The 23,755-nt window shown below is 40.5% G+C and overlaps 2 protein-coding genes across 6 annotated transcripts in view; both read left to right on the top strand.

Moving 5' to 3' along the window:
• Nucleotides 1-16,973, top strand: part of LOC139946803 (uncharacterized) — a 35,611-nt gene extending 18,638 nt beyond the window's left edge. The window contains exons 13-15 of one of the 5 annotated variants that reach the window (XM_071944506.1): nucleotides 1,670-1,775; nucleotides 11,323-11,409; nucleotides 16,859-16,973. In XM_071944506.1, the coding sequence (XP_071800607.1) occupies nucleotides 1,670-1,775; nucleotides 11,323-11,397 (181 nt within the window). In that variant the 3' untranslated portion in view covers nucleotides 11,398-11,409; nucleotides 16,859-16,973. Of the gene's footprint in view, nucleotides 1-1,669; nucleotides 1,776-5,025; nucleotides 5,112-6,116; nucleotides 6,228-11,322; nucleotides 14,534-16,858 lie in introns of those variants that run through there. The other 4 variants (XM_071944507.1, XM_071944508.1, XM_071944505.1 and 1 more) reach the window with 4 other exon arrangements.
• LOC139946801 (uncharacterized) lies at nucleotides 16,913-22,044 on the top strand. The gene has a single exon (XM_071944501.1). It carries the CDS (start codon nucleotides 16,913-16,915, stop codon nucleotides 18,704-18,706), a length of 1,794 nt encoding a protein of 597 aa, XP_071800602.1. The 3' UTR covers nucleotides 18,707-22,044.
• The last annotated feature ends 1,711 nt before the right edge of the window (nucleotides 22,045-23,755 follow it).

Consider the following 23,755-nt stretch of genomic DNA (forward strand, 5'->3'; position numbering starts at 1 on the left):
ACCAGACTTTTTGGAACTTCCAGCCTTACTGAAGTTATTCTTTGTCGAATCGTTATGAAAAAGTTGGGTACTCTTTCCGTGTTAGAGTCAAGAGAGTGCCATGAGCAAAGTTCATGGTCGATACAGATGTTTGAGTCCACGGAAGGAAATGCATGTATTTCCTGTGCCAAGTTACTGTTGTCTAAATATTGACTCGCTAGAGGATTATTCCAGAACTGTACATTTATTTAGAAGTACAGCTTTAGGGTGTAACAGTAAAACCCAAAAGAACGATCAAATTACTCATTGCGGTTAGGTGCAATGAGGCGGGTCCATTTGCTCTAACGTTAGGTGCCCACTGAAGTAGTTTACCGTCAGTATGGAGGCGGTGAATTGTTTGTGCGTGGGGCTTTTGGGGTGTGCACCTCCTTCTATATCTTTTATATAGAGGAACATTCCAGAACTGCATATTTAAGTAGAATTATACATGTGCATATATGGTAGAAGTAGGGTGTAACAGTAGAAGCAAATGAAGGATCAAATTATAGTAATAATAATATTATTGAAGTCTTATATAGCGCACATATCTTCCAAACAAGGTACTCAAGGCACTGAGTATATATACATGTACAAACTTTCAGAAAGATTGGTTATTGCAGTGATGAATTCTGAGACCCAATTATGTAGGACCTTATAAGGGTTTACAAGGTGCTGCGGCGCATTCAGCAGCCACTGCCAGGAACACTGGAGCGAACCCCCTTCTCTTTTCGATAAGTGCACTGGGTTCTTTAACATGAGTAACACAGCACCGAAGGACTAAGCAATGGTAAAGTGTCTTGCTTAAGAACACAAGTGTCACGGCTGGGGATTTAAACCCACATTCTGCTGATCAGAAGCACCAGGGTTTGCATCTGGTACTCTTAATCGCTCGGCCACGATACTTCCATTACTCAATTGCGGTTAGGTGCAATGAGGCGGATTCATAGAGTCAATAGCTTTGGGATTGTTAATCAACCACTAAAAAAGTTTACTTTCAAATAAGGAGGTGTTGGATTGTTTTTGTGTGGGGTTTTGGGGCGTGCATATTCTTGTCGTCAAGTTGTTAATGTTCTGTCGCGGTGAGATAGTCAAGTTGTAACGGTGACTTCCACTCGCCGTTAAATGGAACTGTAGTCGTGAGAGCGGTAGTCTCGTGGGGCCAGCAGTCTGGTCTTGCGAGCGGCGGGAACCGCGGGGGGATTCGGAATAGAGTTGAAACGCTATCACAACGACAGGCATTTAAAGTCTAGGGCGTGCACCTCCTCTTGGCTCCCCAGCATGCCCAGCGACAGGCTTGCATTTGGAACTCTACTTCTCAATGGCCCAATTTCATAGAGCTGCTTTCATTGGGCAGAACAGTGCCAGTGTACTTCTTTCTCATACCAACTCCCATCCATCCTGCTACCCCCACCTACACCTGTAATAAACGAAAACAAAACAAGGCAAAAATATGTAATACACAAACATCAAACCACATTAAGATCCCTAAACAGTTACAATGCATGTAAGGGATAAATAAACAAAACTAGGGAAATTTGTGAAACAAAAGCTGAAGCAAACAAATGGCATGGTAACATACACTTCATACAACAGAAACTTTATTATAATAATTTTATATTATTATGTTTCATCTTCTCTCCCTTTCTATCAGATTAAGAGATGGACTGGCGCCCTCTATGCCGGTTGGAAAGTATCTCCGTCCAGAGAGGCCTTCTCCGTTAACATTAGAGACCATTCTGCCAGAGTGCAAGATCAAGGTGAGTCAAACCTGGCAGTCAGGTTAGACTTGTGGACAAGTCGTTAATGGTCTGCCGCGGCGAGATAGTAAACTGTGGTGGTGCTCTCGCTAGATCACTGCTACCGCGCAACTTGATATCGCGCGAACTGCTGGTTGCCGACTTCTACTCCCCATTATGGGACCATAGTAGTGGGGCCAGAAGTCTCGCGAGAGTACTGCGGGAATCACGGGGAGATTCGGAATAGAGTCTGGACGCTATCACCGCGACAGACATTTAACGACTTGTTCACAGTCAGATTGGTGTAAGGGTATCTTGCCTTGCACCTTGGGACCCTGATTCGAATCCCACCGGTGGCACTATGTGGATTGGGTTTTCAGTCCCTACTTGACAGCGTTGGTTTTCCCTGGAATTACTCTTTGGGGTTTTCTTCCCGCATCTAAAACTTAAATTTCTTCATACATGTAGTTAAAGAGCAGGACAGTTCTTTTTAGAACTGAGAAGTCTCCCGAACCCTCGAACATCTACTCCCCGGTAGTAGAATAAAGCAAGACAGTTCTCTAAGAACAAACTCTACCTGGCAAGTAGACACACACCTGTGTTACCGCAAACCAAATGTACACATAAGGGAATTAATTTTCATTTATAACCCTGGTCCTTTTGGTTGGTTAGTTGTTTGCAAAAGCTAATTCTTTTTTTTATAGAGAATATATATTCAAATAAACGATGAGTCAAATTCATGGAAAGAGAAAAATTCACCCAGAAAATATCAATGAAGAGAGTTGAGATTAAAGTGTCAAGACCGGGATTTGAACCCACGCTCTGCTGATCAGAAACACCAGTGTTTGAGTATGGTGTGCTTGACTGCTCGACCATGACACACACATACACTGGTGTGCAACTAGGGGCACACCCCACTTAATTAACTCCCATATAATATAGCATACAATGCAAAATTGTAAATATTACAAAATACACAGAAAATACTTTGCCCCGTACCTGGGCCCAATTTCATACAGCTGCTAAGTACACATGCTTAGCGTGAAATTTTTGCCTTGATAAAAACAGGATTACCAACCAAAATTCCACATGATTTTCAGGATAAGCTAAACAACAGCTGAATACCAGTAACAGGCAATATGCAACAAATGCAAATTTGGTTGGCAATGCTGTTTTTATCAAGGAAGAAATTTCATGCTAAGCAAATTTGTGTGCTTAGCAGCTAGCTCCATGAAATGACCTTGCATGTCACGGTTTCAGAGAGCATTTTGAAAAGAAAAAAAAACCCAGAATGTTGCTGATGTATCTGCTTGGATGTAGAAACTATTTTCCCACGGCAGCCTTGACTTCATGTCATGGTATTATTATGATGTTGGAAACGAAAACCTCATTGTCATTTCCTGACATGATAAACAATAACAAAAAATACCCAGAAGTTAACCAAATGCCTTTTCATTGCCCTCAGTTATCCGGGATGTAGTTCTGGAAAAGAATAACTAAACAAATCAGTTACTGTAGCTAGGATTTGTCCCTTAGCAATTTTGTTTATGGACACTCTACTGCTTCTGCGGTTTACCAAGCACGCGACAGTATTCAGGCAAAGGGTAGAATACACATGTTCCTGGGTTCGAATCCCACCCGAGTGATTTGTCTGTGGATTGTGTTCACAGAACTCGGGAAAGTACTGAGTATACAGAGCTTAAAGACACTGGACACTATTGGTAATTGTCTAAGACCAGTCTTCTCACTTGGTGTATCTCAACATATGCATAAAATAACAAACCTGTGAAAATTTGAGCTTGATTGGTCGTCGGAGTTGCGAGATAACTATGAAAGAAAAAACATCCTTATCACACGAAGTTGTGTGTTTTCAGATGCTTGATTTCGAAACCTCAAAGTCTAAATCTGAGGTCTCAAAGTCAAATTCGTGAACAATTACTTCCTTCTTGAAAACTACGTAACTTCAGGGGGAGACGTTTCTCACAATGTTTTATACTATCAACCTCTCCCCATTACTCGTTACCAAGTAAGGTTTTATGCTAACAATTGTTTTGAGTAATTACCAATAGTGTCCACTGCCTTTAATACATTAGTGTAATGGTAATAACAAATTTTAGTATTTTTTGTTGTTGATTTAATTTATTTTTATATATTGTTTTCAATTTATTGTTTTTTGTTTTGTTAGGACCAGTTAAGAGGAGAGCCTCTAGACAGGAACTATATTTCTTTTAGGCAATCCTTCAGGCTCCAGCTGGTTCCCTTTCTTCCTCTGTATTTTAAATTGCTTTTGTTGTACCTTGTCTTGTTTTTACCAGTGTGCAATTGTTCCTTTTTTATCTGCTGGAGAAATAAATATCCGAAAAGAATCCTGGTCGTGACACTTGAGCAAGATACTTTACTATAATTGCTTCTCTTCACCCAGGGGATTAAATGGGTACCTGCGAGGGTAGAGGTTGATATTGTGAAGGAAAAGCCTTTGGAGCGATATAAACTGTTGCCCAGGTTGTATACTCCCAAGGGAGCTGAGAAACATTAAAAAAGGGATGTTATTGGCCCTATGACTAGGGCACTAATGTAAAGCGCATTGATACGGTTATTGTGAAATGCGCTATATAAGAATTGGTTATTATTATTGGTTATTAGAAATAACTATGCTGACATTATTACTCTAATCAGGTGACACTTGTAAATGCATTTCATTATTTTTTGTTTGACTGAATGATCAGTTCGCTGAAATGCAAAAGTGAAGCATTTTTTTAATTTTTTAATTTATTTTATTTTTTATTTGCACACATTTATTTTTGTTACTGCCCTACATTTACACATTTTTTACAAAGTGTGTTTCAAATGATGAGTAGCTTACAGTAATACATAGTAACTTAGGATATGAAAACAAATGAAAGTTCACAATGATTTAAATAGTTATAATAATATATATTAGGAAGCTTAAAGCTTAAAGTACATGTAGGACAACCTGTTCACACAGTATTACCTGTTACAACAACTGAGACAATCTTTTTGCTTTGCAAATCTTTTTGTTTTGCAAATCTTTTTGCTTTGCAAATCTTTTTGCTTTGCAAATCTTTTTGCTTTGCAAATCTTTTTGCTTTGCAAATCTTTTTGCTTTGCCTATGAACTCACCATGCACATTGCTACAATCTGGCCTGTCATTCTTTGAACCATGATTTGACAAATACAAAGTGTTGTTTTCAGCATGATCTCTTGTTTTTCCCGGAGGTAACCCTTTCCGTATCTTTACTTGATTTTGCAGGAAGCTAAAGGGCTGAGTACGCTTTGGACCAACTATGGAAAGTTTCTGCCGAGTGTAAATTGATCCAACATTGAACCTGTAACATGGTCAGTAAACCGTCCATCCATCACACCAAAAAAAAAAAAAAAAAATCATTTTTTTATTATTTTTATTTACTGCTCACACAAAGTTAGGAAACTCTTTTTAACCAAGTATGTCTTTATTATTTATGACTCTCTTTGTATGTTATATTCCCTCATTGTCATTCATGAAGCCAAATTCAGCAACATGTAATCATTGCAAATTTGGTATCATTTAAAAGAAGAACACTTCAGCTTTGCATGGATAATATAACATATACAAAGAGAGTAATAAATAACAGAGATATACTTGGTTAAAGCAATTGGACACTTTCGGAACAGAAACAAATTAAAAGTTCACAGATTTACAAATAACTTACAGAAGGTAGTGGTGAAAGACTTCTCTTGAAATATTATTCCATGAAATGCTTTACTTTTTGAGAAAACATTCAAACAATATCAATTCTCGATAGCGAGAATAACGGATTTATTTTAAACAAATGTCATGACACGGCGAAACATGCGGAAACAAGGGTGGGTTTTCCCGTTATTTTCTCCCGACTTCGATGACCAATTGAGCCTAAATTTCCACAGGTTGTTATTTTATATAGAAGTTGTGATACACGAAGTGTGGGCCTTTGGACAATACTGTTTACCGAAAGTGTCCAATGGCTTTAATGGCATGGCACTCTAAGCACAACAATTCGCGGGAAGCACTGATGAGCTGAAAAGGGAAGTAGTGGGTGGTACCAATGTGCTTTAGTTTCATCAGAGCACCATAGGGTGATAATATTTATAGGTGGGTGGTCGAACGGACTTGTGTCATTTTATGTTGAGTACTTGAGTTGAACTGGTGATTGTCATTTTTTTCGTGAATATTGAATTGAATTTGTCAAGGATTTGCCTGATTGTTAGCAGCAAGAAGATTGTATCTGAACTTGGTTGACTGTTTCTAGGAGTTCGATTTGACTGTTGAGTTAGTGATTCAATCTAAACGTTTACGTTTTACGTTTACCTTGTTAAACTCGGCAGGTGGTTGATAGTTGGTGGAGTGCAGATTGGACAAACAAAGGTGCTCTATACACGATGGGTATGTTGAGGTTTCTATTACCGCTCATGATGTGTTTGATGGCTTGTCATGCCGTCCCTACGATCGACATTCCCCCTCGGGAATCCACAGTGCGTGTGCTGGGTTCGGTCACCCTCACATGCAAGGTGATGAACAAGGGCCTGTACGTAGTGTCGTGGCTCAAGAAAGGACGAGTCATCAGCAACGACGAGGCGATCGTGTCATCAGCCGTGGAGTCGTCTCGCTACTTCATCGTCGGCGAGCCCTCGGAGGGTAACTATAGCTTAAGGATAATAAACATCCTCACTTCGGACCGTGACATGTTCAAGTGCCAGCTCCGGGCTCCCCCGGGGACCGGTGATCCCGACGTGCAGTCCCCCCCAGTAACCCTGATCGTCCAGTCCCCACCGGTGGGGGACTACCCGACATGCTACCAGCAGTATAACGAGACTCGTGGGCTATCGGTTGGCACGGAGCTCAAATTCGGATGCCGATCGGAGATCGGGGAGCCGGCCGCCCAGCTCGTGTGGACACTGAACGGTACGGAGTTGGAGTCCAACGTAGACAGCGCGACTACGGGTTTCATCGGCATGGAGTTCCGTCGAAACATCACTGTGGAAGACCACAAGAAAATCTTCCTATGCACTCTGACCCACGAGCTTTTGCCCGGACCGAGAACCTGCGAGGTCGGGCCCCTTGATGTGCTTTTCCCGCCGATAGAAGTCAAGGTGGAGTCCAAGTTAACATTGCATAAAGTTGGGAGTAACTTGTTGCTGTTGTGCAACGTGAAGGCGAACCCACTTGTGATGTCATCGGACTACAGATGGTACACCATACCGCCAATTGACGAGTCACGCATCCAAAGCCCACCTGGAATGGTTTGGTTTTTAAGCAAATTGGAAGCCGGTGACGATGGTACGGTAGTGATATGCGAGGCTCGAAACAGTATGGGTGCTCTGAACTCCTCATTTACAATCTCCGTCACGAAGGAGACCACTCCTCCCCCGCCCCCAACAGCACCGGCACGACCCACGCTACCTAGAATCACCCGACCCAGATCGACATTGGCCTCGGCGAACCATTTCGACACCCCGTATGTTATTATCCTGATGCTGATAGCCATAGCCCTGCTCATGCTTGCCGTAACTCTAGTCATCATCGCCATGAAGAGAAAGAAGCAGCCAGCGGCAATCTTAACAGTGACCGACTTGGATAATCTCCACGCCGACGTGCACTCCCTTGCCTCCTTCGGCAACATCTCCCGACACGGCACCCCATACCTGGACCGAGTGGACTACGAACTCGGCCGTAGCCGCTCCCACAGCCGGGACCACATGTTCGACACAGAGAGCCTGGACTCTGCTTCGGCTTTCACGATGAGGGGCATGTCTTCCGACTCCCCAACCCACAGGAAATACAGCGTGGACTCCCTCGGTAAACCGCTAGGTAACCACACCCAGTATCGAGACCACCACCCCCGCCGTCAGAGCAACGGATCCCCGGTACACCATCTTTCGGCTAAACGCCTGGACTCGTCGCCCGTGAAAGAGCGCAAACAGAGCGATTCCGCTCTCAGCCAAGCGGGCCGTCCCTTGCCGAAGATCGGACCGGTGGTGGAGCAGAACGAATACGCCGAGTTAACCCCGGTATCTGCTCGTAAGAAGTACATCGAAGTATCGTAGAACTCCGTGGCGTCCCCGGAGTCCGGATACTGCGAGGATGACATCCTCATCAAAAACGTTGACAGTAGCTACTCGTTGCAGTCTTCTAATAACTGTAACTGCAGCCGTAAGATGTCTCATGTTGAGGTTTGAACTGGGACTAATCGTACCGAGCTATCACTCCAGTCAAAGCTCACCCATAATTTGGTTGCTGAATTGATTTTTGAAAACGGGAACTTTTTATTACAGTGGGTAATTTAATGCAACAACAAAATTAACGTTAAGGCCAACACGTTTGTTGCAATTCTATTGCTAACGCCATGTTCGTAGAGCTGCTTCAGCAGAAACTACTGCTTAAAATCATTCTTATTTACATCTTCGGCAAAAACAACAATAAACAACGACATAAAAAACATGTTTTGGCAACCCAAAGGGGTTATTACATGCTCTGGATTCGGCATCGGGTTCTGTCGCTGAGCTTAGCACGTATGCAGAGCAAGACAATTGTCAAAACAACCGCGGGGTCACGCTAGCTTGAGCTGAATCTGGAGCCGAAGCCGTGGTTTCGAAACGGCCAATTGAATAATACCGTAATTCTTATACCACGCATAATAAATTTACGTTATTTGCTAAGCGAACCTTTGCTTCGATGCAGGAAAGGTCCCAATTTCATAAAGCTGTTGTACTGCTTGACAAATTCCTGCTAAGTAAGAATTTAGTGAACCAGTCACAACAATGCCAACTTAATGTAATTTTGGCTTGTAACCTAGCAAGTTTGTGTGCTTATTTCCTAAAGGGCCCAATTCCATATAGCCTGTAAGCACAAATATGTAGTGGTGTCTTGCTTCGCCTTCCACCTCTGGGACCCTGGTTCGAATCCCACCGGGGCACTGTGTGGGTCGAGTTTCCAGCCCAAACTTGACTGTGTGGGTTTTCTTCATCCCCACCAGGGGCGGTCAGGTTGGGGTAGTGGTGTCTTGCCTCACCTTCATCCTCTGGGACCCTGGTTCGAATCCCACTGGGGCACTGTGTGGATTGGGTTTTCAGTCACTACTTGACTGTGTGGGTTTCCCTGGAATAGTTATCTGGGATTTCTTCCCGCATCTAAACCTTAAATTTCTTCATTCTCGTTTGGCTGTAGTAAGAGCCTTGAGAATATATATCAACACATCAGGGAATTGTTTTTCATTTATAACCTTGGTCCTTTTGGTTGGTTAGTTGTTTGCAACAGCTAATTCTTTTTTTTCTAGAGAATATATATTCAAATAAACGATGAGTCAAATTCATGGAAAGAGAAAAATTCACCCAGAAAATATCAATGAAGAGAGTTGAGATTAAAGTGTCAAGACCGGGATTTGAACCCATGCTCTGCTGATCAGAAACACCAGTGCTTGAGTATGGTGTGCTTGACTGCTCGACCATGACACACTAATAAACTGGTGTGCAACTAGGGGTACACCCCACTTAATTAACTCCCATATAATATAGCGTAGAGTGCAATATTTTAAATATTAAATAATACACAGAAAATACTTAGTCCCACACCTGGGCCCAATTTCAAGTACAAAAATTTGCTTAACTGAAACTTTTGCCTTGAAAAAAAAACAGATTACCAACCAAAATTCCATGTGATTTTCAGGATAAGCAAAACAACAGCTGAATACCAGTAACAGGCAGTATGCAACAAATGCAAATTTGGTTGGCAATGCTGTTTTTATCAAGGAAGAAATTTCATGCTAAGCAAATTTTGGTGCTTAGCAGCTCCATGCAATTGGGCCCTTGTGAGCAAGGTTTAGACCTTGCATGTCACGGTTTCAGAGAGCATTTTGAAAGAAATAATCAAGAATGTTGCTGATGTACTTCTTGGATGTTACAAACTATTTGCCCACGGCAGCCTTGACTTCATGTCACAGTATTATTATGATGTTGGAAACGAAAACCTCATTGTCATTTCCTGACATGATAAACAATAACAAAAAATACCCAGAAGTTAACACAAATGCTTTTTCATTGCCCTCAGTTATCCGGGATGTAGTTCTGGAGAAGAATATTTAAACAAATCAGTTACTGTACCTAGGATTTGTCCCTTAGAAATTTTGTTTATGGACACTCTACTACTTCTATTGTTTACCAAGCAGGTAAAGGGTAAAATACACTGGTTCCTGGGTTTGAATCCCGCCAGAGTGATTTGTCTGTGGATTGTGTTCACAGAACTCGGGAAAGTACTACAGAGCTTATTACATCAAATCAGTGTAAGGGTAATAGCAAGTTATAGCATTTGTTGTTGTTGATATAAGTTATATAATATATTATTTTCAATTTATTGTTGTTTTTGTTAGAACCATGGTTAAAGCCATTGGACCCTTTCGGTACAGAAAAAATAAAATACAAAAATTCACAGATTTACAAATAACTTACAGGGTTTACAGAAAGTAGTGGTGAAAGACTTCTCTTGAAATATTATTCCATGAAATGCTTTACTTTTTGAGAAAACAGTAAAACAATATCAATTCTCGATATCGAGATTTACGGATTTATTTTAAACACATGTCATGACACGGCGAAACGTGCGGATACAAGGGTGGGTTTTCCCCGTTATTTTCTCCCGACTCCGATGACCGATTGAGCCTAAATTTTCACAAATTTTCACACTGTTTACCGAAAGTGTCCAATGGCTTTAAAGCCATTGGACCCTTTCGGTTAACAGTGTTGTCTAAGGCCCACACTTTGTGTACCACAACTTCTATATCAAATAACAAACCTGTGAAAATTTAGGCTCAATCGGTCATCGGAGTCGGGAGAAAACAACGGAAAAACCCACCCTTGTTTTCGCGCGTTTCGCCGTGTAATGACATGTGTTTAAAACAAATCCGTAATTCTCGTTAACGAGAATTTATATTGTTTTGCTGTTTTCTCAAAAAGTAAAGCATTTCATGGAATAATATTTCAGGAGAAGTCTTTCACCATTACCTTCTGTAAACCCTGTAAGTTATTTGTAAATCTGTGAACTTTTTTTTTTTTTTTCTGAACCGAAAGGGTCCAATGGCTTTAAGAGGAGAGCCTCTAGACAGGAACTATATTTCTTTTAGGCGATCCTTCAGGCTTCAGCCGGTTCCCTTTTCTTCCTCTGTATTTTAAACTGCTCTTATTGTATCTTGTCTTGTTTTTACCAGTGTGCAATTGTACTTTTTTATCTGCTGGAGAAATAAATATTACTATGCTATCATTATTGCTGGTGACACTTGTGAATGCATTTCCTTATTTTTTTCCTGACTGAATGGTCAGTTCGCTGAAATGCAAAAGTGAAGCATTTTTTACCTGTTATAACAATTGAGACAATCTTTTTGCTTTGCCTACAAATGCAAACTATGAACTCACCACTCACATTGCGTCAGTTTGGCCTGTCATTCTTTGAACCATGATTTGACAAATACAAAGTGTTGTTTTCAGCATGATCTCTTGTTTTTCCTGGAGGTAACCCTTTCCGTTTCTATACTTGGTTTTGCAGGAAGCTAAAGGGCTGAGCACGCTTTGGACCAACTACGGAAAGTTTCTGCCGAGTGTAAAATTGATCCAACATTGAACCTGTAACATGGTCAGTAAACCGTCCATCCATCACACCAAAAAAGAAAGAAAGAGTTTTGATTGTTGTTATATATTTCTGGTACTGAAATAAAGAATGCCTCATAAGTGAACTAAATCACCGTAGTTCCTAGGCCTGTGAGGAAACCCGTTAATATGAGTGCTTACTATGTTAACCAGAAACTGGATCTGGATAAATTTTCTCAACGCTCTAATTAGAGGCAAACGAGAATAGAAGATGATGAAGAAATTACAGTTTTAGATGTGGGAGGAAAACCCCACTAGAAAACTATTCCAGGAAAAACCAACGCTGGCAAGTAGGGACTGAAAACCCAATCCATATACATGTAGTGCCCCTGGTGGGATTCGAGCTGTGGTCCTAGAGGTGCAAGGCTAGGCAAGACACCACTACACCAACCTGACCGCCCTGGGGTGAACCCTTTTTCTTCCAAGATAGTGTTCTGGGTTCTTTTTAAAGGCACTACCAATCTTAAAACATGGGACCTTTTGCTCTGTTCAAGCCTTTATTAAAAACAATTTTGTTTGTATTACATGTATTAAGACAGTTGCGAAACTTGTAGTCAATTCTGGGAAACTGACTTAATCGGACTTGGGCGTTTCAAAACATTCAAATGTTTTAAAAGATCTTTAAATTTTTGTTCATATTCAACAGAAAATGAAACCTTTCGAATTATGTCATTCTTTCATCAGGTATGTCACATATTGTCATTTCCTGGACGAGAAAACTACATCATTTATTTTCCCTGGAAGGTCAAACTTTGTACAATTCCAATCATTTAGTTTTAGTCTAACCCACCCTGCAAACAACCTGTGAGTCACATTTCAGAGAAAACAATTATTGTTTTCTCTCCATATTTTGTTTGTATAGGACAGTTGCAAAACCGGGGGGGGGGGGGGGGCCCTTCAACCCCCCCCCCCTGCTCCGTTCAAGCCCTTGATAAAAAACAATTTTGTTTGTATTAAGACAGTTGCGAAACCGCCCCCTGCCCTGTTCAAACCCTTGCCCGCACCCTTAGCCCCACCTGTACAGCAGGTGGGGCTAGGTCACTCTACCTCCCGATATGAGGTTATTAGTTGTGATGAATCGCTACACAGTGGTGTGATTTCTTCTATTTTTAAAACGTAATTCCGGGTGTTTTTTACCTCCAAAAAGAAGAAATTTCATTTCGTTTGCTTTGCCCCCCCCCCCCCCCAAAGATCAATTTCATTAAACAAAATGAATTTTATAGGGCTGCTTAAGCAACAAATTTGCTTTAGCACGAAAACAGCTCGGTTATTTTTCACATGTTACTAGCAAAAATGTCATGCCATATACATTGCTTGTGACTGGTATTTAGCTGTTGTTTCCTTAGCATAACAATTGAGTGGAATCTTGGCCGGTAAATCTGATTTTACTAAGCAAGGATAATTTTGCTTAAGCAAAATTTTGTGCTTAAGCAGCTCTATGAAATTGGGCCCAGATTGCAGAGCAGGTTTTTTAAAACCTAAGATAAAAGTTAATATTGGGGTTCATTCTCAAACGTTTTCGAGCTCGCACGCTTCGCGCTCAGAGTTCAGTAGAGGTCAGGTTTGTTCTCAAAAACCTGTCACATCCTGTATACATCAAAAGGCCCCCCCCCCCCGGTGTCTAGTTATACAATTGTATAATTAACTATTTTATAGTGTTGTATAGATACTGAAATGAGCGATTTAAGTTTTAAGCAACTCTCCTGACAGTGACTAGGGGGAGCTAGTCGAAATGTTGAGACCAATTTAAGAACTCGCCCCGCGGTAGTGAAGTTTATAGCGTGAAGTCCCCTGGCTCGATTCAAAAAGTTAGTAGTAGGCCTACTGGCTGATTTTCAACCTTCCGCCCAGGTGGTACTTAATAGGTTGGACAGTTCTTTTCAGAACTGCGAAGTCTCCCGAATTTAGTAAGTCTACTCCTCGTAGTAGAATATTAAAAGCAAGACATGTTCTCAAAAGATCTATCTGTGGTGGTAAGTAGAAAACATATGGTGTTACCGCAAACCAAATTATATATAAGTTTTATCACATTTTCAAAACATTTTATAAACTTTTTTATTTATTTTGCCCTGAAAAAGCACTTCCATCCATGCAACAACAAAACAAAATATTCTTCATAGCAACACTTCACGGAAAGAGATGCTTTAGCAGAAAATATTGCTTAACGATTTCCCGCTTAGCAGAAATGAGCAGGGTACCAGTCATATTGGACTCAATTCGGCCGGTAACCTTATTCTACTTGGCATAATTTCATTGCTCTAGGCTACCTTTTGTGCTAAGGCAGCTCTGATGAAATTCAGCCTTGGGCTCTAATTTTATAAAGTGTCTATAAGCAGAAAATTAGCATGGGACCAGCCATAAACTATGTATATTATATATTATTCAAGCTGGTAACCCGTTTTTGCTTAGCAAGATTTCTTTTGTGCTTGAGAGCTTTATGTTAAGTTCAGCCCAGGGTTATCTTTTAGCCCAGGGTTAAATCATCTTATGTGTGTATTTTATAAATATATTATTAAGGATTTTTTTTTTTTAATAATTACTGTGTATAGCAAACACATTTGTATAAATTATTAAATGCTTTAAAATTCACTTTATTTTAAGTTTGCATCGTTGTTATTTTATTTGGAGAAAACAAATGTATCGAATTTCCCCCAGCTTTAACACAACATGACTTTTTAATTGGTCAGTTATTCTTTTTATTGGTTAACTAATAATAGTCAAACATCTCATTCACACTGGATTGTGTTCCAAATACAAGAATTACATTAATAGTACATTTAATTGCTCCAAAAAGTAGTGATCATGAAAACCTACTCTAAAACATTGTGATAAAAACGACACCCTTAAAGGGTCTATGTAACTTTTGTAGAACAAAAAACATAATGTCCACAGATTTACACTTAACTTACACAGTTAAAAACATAATGTCCACAGATTTACACCTAACTTAAACAGTTTGAAGAAAATGATAGCAAAAAGCTTCCCTGAAAAATATTACGTGCTGAGGTGCTGTAGTTTTGGGGAAATAAGTAAAACAATGTCATGAACATAATTTTCATCTCATGAGACGAAAATTATTTTTATCATTTACAAACGTATTTTCATGACATCGTTTTACTCATTGTTCAAAAATTACAGCACCTCAGTAAGTAATATTTAAAGAGAGCCTTTCCACCATCATTTATCTTCAAACCCTGTAAGTTAAATGTAAATCTAAAAGTACCTAAATCCATTATACACTTTCGGTACAGAAAAAAAAAGTTCACAGTTTTACAAATAACTAACAGGGTTTACAGAAGGTAATGGTGAAAGACTTCTCTTTAAATATTATTCCATGAAATGCTTTACTTTTTGAGAAAACAGTAAAACAATATCAATTCTCGATAGCGAGAATTACGAATTTATTCTGAACACATGTCATGTCACGAGGAAACGCGCGGAAACAAGAGTGGGTTTTCCCCGTTATTTTCTCCCGACTCCGATGACCGATTGAGCCTAAATTTTCACAGGTTTGTTATTTTGTATAGAAGTTGTGCAGTTTAATGCAGTTTTAGAAAAAGGTAATGAGAAACTGTTTCACAAGTTACGTTTGAATTTGAGAAACTTTTGTTTGAGGCTTGAATAAAAGACTTTTCCGGGCCTCGGAAAAAACCTGCACACGGTTCTATGCAACAATGTTTTGTTTTCTTCTTCAATATTTCCTCTGCAACTTCGATGACCAATTGAGCCCAAATTTGCATAGGTTGTTAATGGAATGCATATTCTGTTGGGGATACTGCTACTACTAACAAGCATACACCGCCTTTAAAAAAAAGTAACACTAAATATTACACGTTTCTATGGCGCTCCGCAATTAAAGTAGATTTAGTTATGAAAAACAACACCAACAACAGCAACACCAAAAAAACAACAAGCATTCACAATCAGCCATACATTTACAGAAATTGCAGGGAATATCTTCCTCCATGCAGGGAGTAGCAACTTCAAACTAAAATACGAATTATTGATGTGTTATCCCGTCACTACAAAATAACTTAACTATACACAACAAAACACATTCATCTCCTCTATGATGAATAAACACATGTTGGTTTTCACCCGGAACAATCTCCTTGGTATCGACACTACAGTATCCTTAGTTCCAGTTTCCGTCACTGTGGTTTAGAAACCCGGAACAATCTCCAGGAAACCAACACCCTGTAAGCCGGAACCTTGTCCATGTTCCTGCTTACCGTAAGCGAAAGAAGAAACGATGCTTACTGAAGCTAAACAGAACCTTAGACTGGTACCATGTCTTTTCCTGCAAGGATAAAGACAGGTACTTGCTTTTCAGAACCAGTGATTTCATTGGATACAATAGTTGCATTCGAAGTGTTTTGATTGGTCCGAGGTGACGTTTGTCTGCTGCATTGATTGAATGTAGGTGAAAGGTGATTATGGGCCGGGATTGACCTAGGCGAGAGACCACTCTCTGGCGTTATTCACGAGCCTCGAAGTGTGACGTCAGATGTTCAGGCTAAGAAAACCCCGACGCGTAGTTTTAAAGCAAGTAATAATTCTTATACCAGGCGTAAGCTGTTAAGCGCGCCTTTGCTTAGATGTAGAGGAGGGCCCACTTCATAAAGCTGTTAAGCAGAAACTACTGATTGACAAATTTCTTTGCTAAGCAAGAATTGAGTGGGCACCAGTCACAACAGTGTAAACTTAATGTAAATTAAAAGCAATACTTTTCTGTGATTAGTAAGTTGTTGTGCTAACAGGCGTTAAAAACATTTAAGCAGCCGTTTTGTGCTTACTTAGCGTTCCTTGGCAGGTTTTTTTTTTCCATTTTCACGTAAAGCTGTTTACCGTAAGCAAGTGTAAAATGCTCGCTAACCCGCGGTAAGCACACGAGTGATGTAACAATGCAAATCCATGGTGAACGTACATGCACGCCTAGAAATTGTCTACTTTCTTGAAAAAACATGGTGAAATACGTTTATGCTTACGCAATTTTTTTTTGCTACAGTAAGCGCAAAATTTGCTTACGGGTAAAACAGCTTTATGAAATTGGGCCCAGGCCATAAGCGTCCAGTAAGCATGGCACTCTAAGCACAACAATCCGCAGTAAGCACTGATGAGCTGAAAACGGAAGTAGTGGGTGGTACCAATGTGCTTTAGTTTCATCAGAGCACCATAGGGTGATAATATTTATATGTAGGTGGTCGACCAGACTTGTGTCATTTTATGTTGAGTACTTGAGTTGAACTGGTGATTGTCATTTTTATCGTGAATATTGAATTGAATTTGTCAAGGATTTGCCTGATTGTTTAGCAGCAAGAAGATTGTATCTGAACTTGGTTGACTGTTTCTAGGAGTTCGATTTGACTGTTGAGTTAGTGATTCAATCTAAACGTTTACGTTTACGTTTACGTTTACCTTGTTAAACTCGGCAGGTGCTTGATAGTTGGTGGAGTGCAGATTGGACAAACAAAGGTGCTCTATACACGATGGGTATGTTGAGGTTTCTATTACCGCTCATGATGTGTTTGATGGCTTGTCATGCCGTCCCCACGATCGACATTCCCCCACGGGAATCCACAGTGCGTGTGCGGGGTTCGGTCACCCTTACATGCAAGGTGATGAACAAGGGCCTGTACGTAGTGTCGTGGCTCAAGCAAGGACGAGTCATCAGCAACGACGAGGCGATCGTGTCATCAGCCGTGGAGTCGTCTCGCTACTCCATAGTCGGCGAGCCCTCGGAGGGTAACTATAGCTTAAGGATAACAAACATCCTCCTTTCGGACAATGACATGTTCAAGTGCCAGCTCCGGGCTCCCTCGGGGACCGGTTTTCGCGACGTGCAGTCCCGCCCAGTAACCCTGATCGTCCAGCACCCACCGGCGGAGGGCTACCCGACATGCTACCCGCAGTATACCGAGATTCGTGGGCTATCGGTCGGCACGGAGCTCAAATTCGGATGCGAAACTCAGATCGGGGAGCCGGCCGCCCAGCTCCTGTGGACACTGAACGGTACGGAGCTGGAGTCCGACGTGGACAGCGCGACTACGGATTTCATCGGCATGGAGTTCCGTCGAAACATCACTGTGGAAGACCACAAGAAAATCTTCCTATGCACTCTGACCCACGAGCTTTTGCCCGGACCGAGAACCTGCGAGGTCGGGCCCCTTGATGTGCTTTTCCCGCCGATAGAAGCCAAGGTGGAGTCGAAGTCAACATCGCATAAAGTTGGGAGTACCTTGTTGCTGTCGTGCAACGCGAAGGCGAACCCACTTGTGATGCCATCAGACTACAGATGGTACACCATACCGCCAATCGACGAGTCAAAGCAAAGCCCACTTGGAATGGTTTGGGTTTTGAGCAAATTGGAAGCCGGTTACGATGGTACGGTAGTGATATGCGAGGCTCGAAACAGTATGGGTGCTCTGAACTCCTCATTTACAATCTCCGTCACGAAGGAGACCACTCCTCCCCCGCCCCCAACAGCACCGGCACGACCCACGCTACCTAGAATCACCCGACCCAGATCGACATCGGCCTCGGCGAACCCTTTCGGCACCCCGTATGTTATTATCCTGATCCTGATAGCCATAGCCCTGCTCATGCTTGCCATTACTCTAGTCATCATCGCCATGAAGAGAAAGAAGCAGCCAGCGGCAATCTTAACAGTGACCGACTTGGATAATCTCCACGCCGACGTGCACTCCCTTGCCTCCTTCGGCAACATCTCCCGACACGGTACCCCATACCTGGACCGAGTGGATTACGAACTCGGCCGTAGCCGCTCCCACAGCCGGGACCACATGTTCGACACAGATAGCCTGGACTCTGCCTCGGCTCTCATGATGAGAGGCATGTCTTCCGACTCCCCAACTCATAGGAAATACAGCGTGGACTCCCTCGGTAAACCGCTAGGTAACCACACCCAGTACCGAGACCACCACCCCCGCCGTCCGAGCAACGGATCCCCGGTACACCATCCTTCCGCTAAACGCCTGGACTCGTCGCCCGTGAAACAGCGCAAACAGAGCGATTCCGCTCTCAGCCAAGCGGGCCGTCCCTTACCGAAGATCGGACCGGTGGTGGAGCAGAACGAATACGCCGAGTTAACCCCGGTATCCGCCCGTAAGAAGTACAACGAAGTATCGCAGAACTCCGTGGCGTCCCCGGAGTCCGGATACTGCGAGGATGATGTCCTCGTCAAAAACGTGGACAATAGCTACTCGTTGCAGTCTTCTAATAACTGTAACTGCAGCCGTAAGATGTCTCATGTTGAGGTTTGAACTGGGACTAATCGTACCGAGCTATCACTCCCGTCGACGGCATTCACCCCCTCCCTCCCCTTCCCCTGAGGAAGGAAAGACGGTACAAAGCTCACCCATACTTTGGTTGCTGAATTGATTTTTGAAAACGGGAACTTTTTATTACAGTGTTTGAGACTTTAAAAAGATTCGATCTAGTCTCTCTAAAACCCGCTAAAAAAAGAAGCAAAATGCACTTCTAACTTCTGTACGCACATAAAATTGTCTGCTGTAAAAAGTCTTTGATGAAAGGTGACTTTCAATAATTCTATTATTGAACGAAAAACGTGAAGAAAAAAAAACTTGAAAGAAAAAAATACGTGAGCAAAATGCAATTCTTACTTCTGTATGCAATGTCTACTGTTAAAAGAATTTGATGAAAAAAAGTGTAGTCAAAAGACAGCAACCAAAAGGGACAAGACATGAAGGACGTCTTTACAAGTGTTGTTGAGTAAATACTGAAGATTGTTGAGAAGGTGTATAAGAAAAGACAGGCAGTGACCTAAGAACTGGACTTGCGTAGTCGAGTGTTTCTCATTTGAAGAGTTGCCAAAATGAGCTGTATAAGCCACAGTTTAATACTCTAAGCCTCATTGTGAACATTTTGTATTGAGACACAATGTTTACTTTAATTAAAACTAAGCTACTTTAAAAACTTAGCTATGATTTATAATTATTTCTTCTTAAAGGCACTGGACACGTTTGGTAATTGTCAAAGACCAGTATCCTCACTTGATGAATGCCAACATAATTATGAATAAAATAACAAACAAATTTGGGCTCAAATTGGTCATCAAATTTGCAAGAGAGAATAATGAAGAAAAACACACTTGTTTAATTACTTTGTGTGCCCCAGATGTCTAATAAAAGGATTCAGCTGAAGTATTTTATTCTTTGAGTGAGAAATTACCTTTTTCTCAAAAACTACGTTACTTCAGAGGGAGCCGTTTCTCTGATGTTTTATGCTAACAACAGCTCTCCGTTGCTCGTTACCAAGTAAGTTTTTATTCTAACAATTATTTTGAGTAATTACCAATAGTGTCCATTGCCTTTAATGTTATTCCTATATAAAAAAGGCCTAGTTTGCTAGACATCGTCGTGTGCCAAGAAGAATGACGTGACGAAAAGTTATCAAAGAAAGTGCGTATTAGCAAAATGTGAAAAAAATTGTGTTTCATTTAGAGTTTGAAAGTTTGATCAGTTTACAGGCATTCATTTGGGCATCATAAAAGTGTAAAACTCTGCATGAGAATGAGCAAACATTCCTTTGGGGTAATTCCATGCAACAACAAAATTAACGTAAGGGCCAACACGTTTGTTGCCCTTTTATTGCTAACGCCATGTTCGTAGAGCCGCTTAAGCAGAAAATATTTACTTCGGCAAAAACAACAATGAACCAACAAATAAAAAACATGTTTTGGCAATCCAAAGGGGTTATTACATGAATAATTAATGTTTAAGAGGATACGTCAGCATAACATTTTCTGACCGTAAGTCACGTGGTTCATCAGCCTAGTTCTTTCATTCTATAATATACGTTCAATAAATATAACAGTATAGGGTATATACTTTTGGTATTAATTTAGTCAAAGACCTGGGATCGATTTCACAAAGAGTTAGGACTCGTCTTATCTCGAATTAGGACGAGTAACTCTTCCTAACTTAGGATTAATCTTAAGGTCTGCATGCTACAGTGCAGGGTTGGGACTCGTCCTAAGTCCTAAGATTAGTCTTAAAGCCATCAGACCCTTTCGGTAAACAGTGTTGTCCAAGGCCCACACTTTGTGTATCACAACTTCTACATCAAATAACAAACCTGTGAAAGTATAGGTTCAATCAGTTATCGGAGTCGGGAGAAAACACGGAAAAACCCACCCTTGTTTCCACGCGTTTCGCCGTGTCATGACTTGTGTTTAAAATAAATCCGTAATTCTCGTAAACGAGAATTTATAATGCTTTGCTGTTTTCTCAAAAAGTGAAGCATTTCATGGGATAATGTTTCAAGAGAAGTCTTTAACCATTGCCTTCTGTAAACCCTGTAAGTTATTTGTAAATCTGTGAACTTTTTTATTTTTGTCTGAACCGAAAGGGTCCAATGGCTTTAAGTTAGGAAGAGTTTTGTGAAATCGACGGCAGTATCCTCACTTGGTGTATATACCTTTGTTCCACAGACAACTGTGTGCTTTTAGGTGGCTGAACCCTTTCTAATATTTCAAATTGTGGGTGAAAATTGTTTCTTTCTCAAGGATACTTCAAAGGGTGTCCTTTTGAACATTGTTTTTGATTATAATATCAACAGCCATTCAGTGCTCGTTACCAAGTAAGTTTTTATGGGCATTATTTTTGGGACTTATTATACGAAAAGTATACCCACCTTCAAAATATTATTATTGTCTCTAATTGTGTACAATTTATTATAACTAAAATTAATTATTAAAGCAATTGTATTTTTAATTTATCTTTTCTATTTAACGTGTTTAAAGTTCACGATTTAAAACAGAATCACCTTAACTTTGTTTGTGCAACTTATAACAAAGCTTAAATGCTTATTATTTTCCAATATCTTTACAAAAAATGTCAACCTAGGACAGTTTCATGTCTCTGCTTACCACCACGGGATTCTGTGCTTACGGCACCCTGCATAACGCATGATTGGACGTAAGCGGATAAACTTAGCAGTAAGCAGACCCTTGGCATTGGGCTAGGCCCCAATTTCATGAAGCTGTTAAGCAGTAAATACTGCTTGACAAATTTGTTTGCTATGCAAAACCCGAGTGGCACAAGTCGCAATTAACCCGAAACACTCTAAATTGATGTTATTTTGACTTGTAACACTAACCTGCTTATCGGCATATCTGGTAAGCAATACTTTTCTGTGCTTAGCAAGTTTTCTGTGCTGACAGGCGTTGTGAAATTGGACCAGGAGTATACCTTAAAAATAAACATCAAAACACTCGAAGAATTAAGCAAAAAATAATAACACGGTGTACTAAATAAAAAACTAAAGATTATGATGTGTGTATTTTGACATTTCCAATTTTTTTTGAGACTCGGACTGATCTATAAACCACCCCAGTCGGGATATAGTCATACCCCATGAGGAGCCCTCCATGACAAAAATATCCCAAATGCGAATTACAATTAGGTAAACAATAATTCGAATGCAACCATACATAGGGGTATTTGTTTGTGCAGCTTTTGAGTTGACTGAGTTCACATTTCCGCCAGATTGCCGTTTCACCTTGCGGTATTACTTAAAGGTACTGGACATCTACAAGTTTATTTTCTTCTGTTTTTTTTTTTTTGTAAAAAAAGGTTATACGGCTGAAATAAACTGGACACTATTGGTAGTTGTCAAAGATATTCACACTTTTGTATCCCAACATAATGCATAAAATAACAAACATGTATACGTGAACAAATTGGAACCCAATTGTTCATTGAAGTTGCAAGAGAATACTAAAAGAAAAACACGTACCATTGTTCCACAAATTTGTTTGATTTCAAATGCCTAATAAAAAGCTTCAGCTGATTTCTTTAATTTTGACTGAGAAAATACCTTTATCTCAATACAAGTACGTTACTTCAGAGGGAGCCGTTTCTCACAATGTTGTATACTATCAACAGCTCTCCATTTACTCGTAACCATGTAAAAATTATTTTCTTGAGTAATTATCAATAGTCACCAGCGCCTTTGAAGACTATGTTCTCTTCGTTTTGTTTTTAGCCTGATGACCTTTGACATGTTTATTTCCGGTATCTATTTGACATCATACCGGAAGTCGATTGATATCACACGGAAACAGAAACAAGTCTGGTGACTCTACCGCATTTCCGTTTTGATACCCATTGTAATAGTTGGGTTGCTAGATCTAAATCAAACCAACCTTGTCAAAGAGAAAAGGCCTCTTAAATTTGTTTTCTTCTGGAATGAACTATCGCTTCATTTACCGGCTTCCAGGGAACGCTAGGATTGTTCCTATCTCGAGTAAGACGAGTAACCCGTCCTAACTTAGGATGGGTTCAATGCGTCATACGTCTTCGGATAGGGAACTTCACTCATCCTATGTCCTAAGGTTAATCCTAAGTTAGGAAGAGTTTGGTGAAATCGACGGCTGAACACCAATTTTGTATGAATTATTTCGTAAAGGCACTGGACACCCTTGGTAATTGTCAAAGATCAATATTCTCACTATTCTCATCACTTAAATGGAAGGTACACGTTTGGTAATTGTCAAAGACCAGTGTCCTCACTTGGTGTATCCCATCATATGCATAAGATATTAACAAGCCTGTAAAAATTTGAGCTCAATTGGTCATCGGAGTGGCGAGAAAATGATGAAAGAAAAAAAACCTTGCTGGACGAATTTGTGTGCTTTCAGATGGGAATAAAGAACTTCTAACTAGAAGTCTTTAATTATTTTATTGAGAAATTACCTCTTTCTCAAAACCTACGTTACTTCAGAGGGAGTCGTTTCCTACAATATTTTATGCTACCAACAGCTCTCCAATGCTCGTTACCTAGTCAGTTTTTTAAGTTAATATGTTTTGAGTAACTACCAAACGTGTACTTTCCCTTTAATGTATCACAGCAATTGCACTTACACAAAAATCCGAAAATGTTGACTCAATTGGTCATCGAAGTTGCAGGAGAATAATGAAAGAAGAAACACCATTGTTGCACTAAAGTATATTAAGTATTATTTATACAACATTGTGAGAAACAGCTCCCACTGAAGTACCGTAGTTTTTGAGAAAGAGGGAATTTCTCACTGAAGTAATAAAAGAATTCAGCTAAAGCCTGTTATTACTCATCTGAAAGCACACAACTTTGTGTGACAAGGGATTTCTTCCTCTCAATATTCTCTTGCAACTTCGATGACCAATTTATCCCAAGTTTTCTCATGTTTGTTATTAATTTTACGCATGTTGGGATGCACCAAGTGAGAATACTGGTCTTTGACAATATCAAACGTAACATGCGTAATATGTTAGTTTTATTGTATACGTCTACATTTAAAGGCAGTGGAC

This window comes from Asterias amurensis, chromosome 14 (genome assembly GCF_032118995.1).
Source record: "Asterias amurensis chromosome 14, ASM3211899v1".
Taxonomy (NCBI): domain Eukaryota; kingdom Metazoa; phylum Echinodermata; class Asteroidea; order Forcipulatida; family Asteriidae; genus Asterias; species Asterias amurensis.

Coding starts and splice junctions, on each gene's coding strand:
- LOC139946801 (XM_071944501.1), top strand. CDS start 16,913: ATGGGTATGTTGAGGTTTCTATTACCGCTCATGATGTGTTTGATGGCT.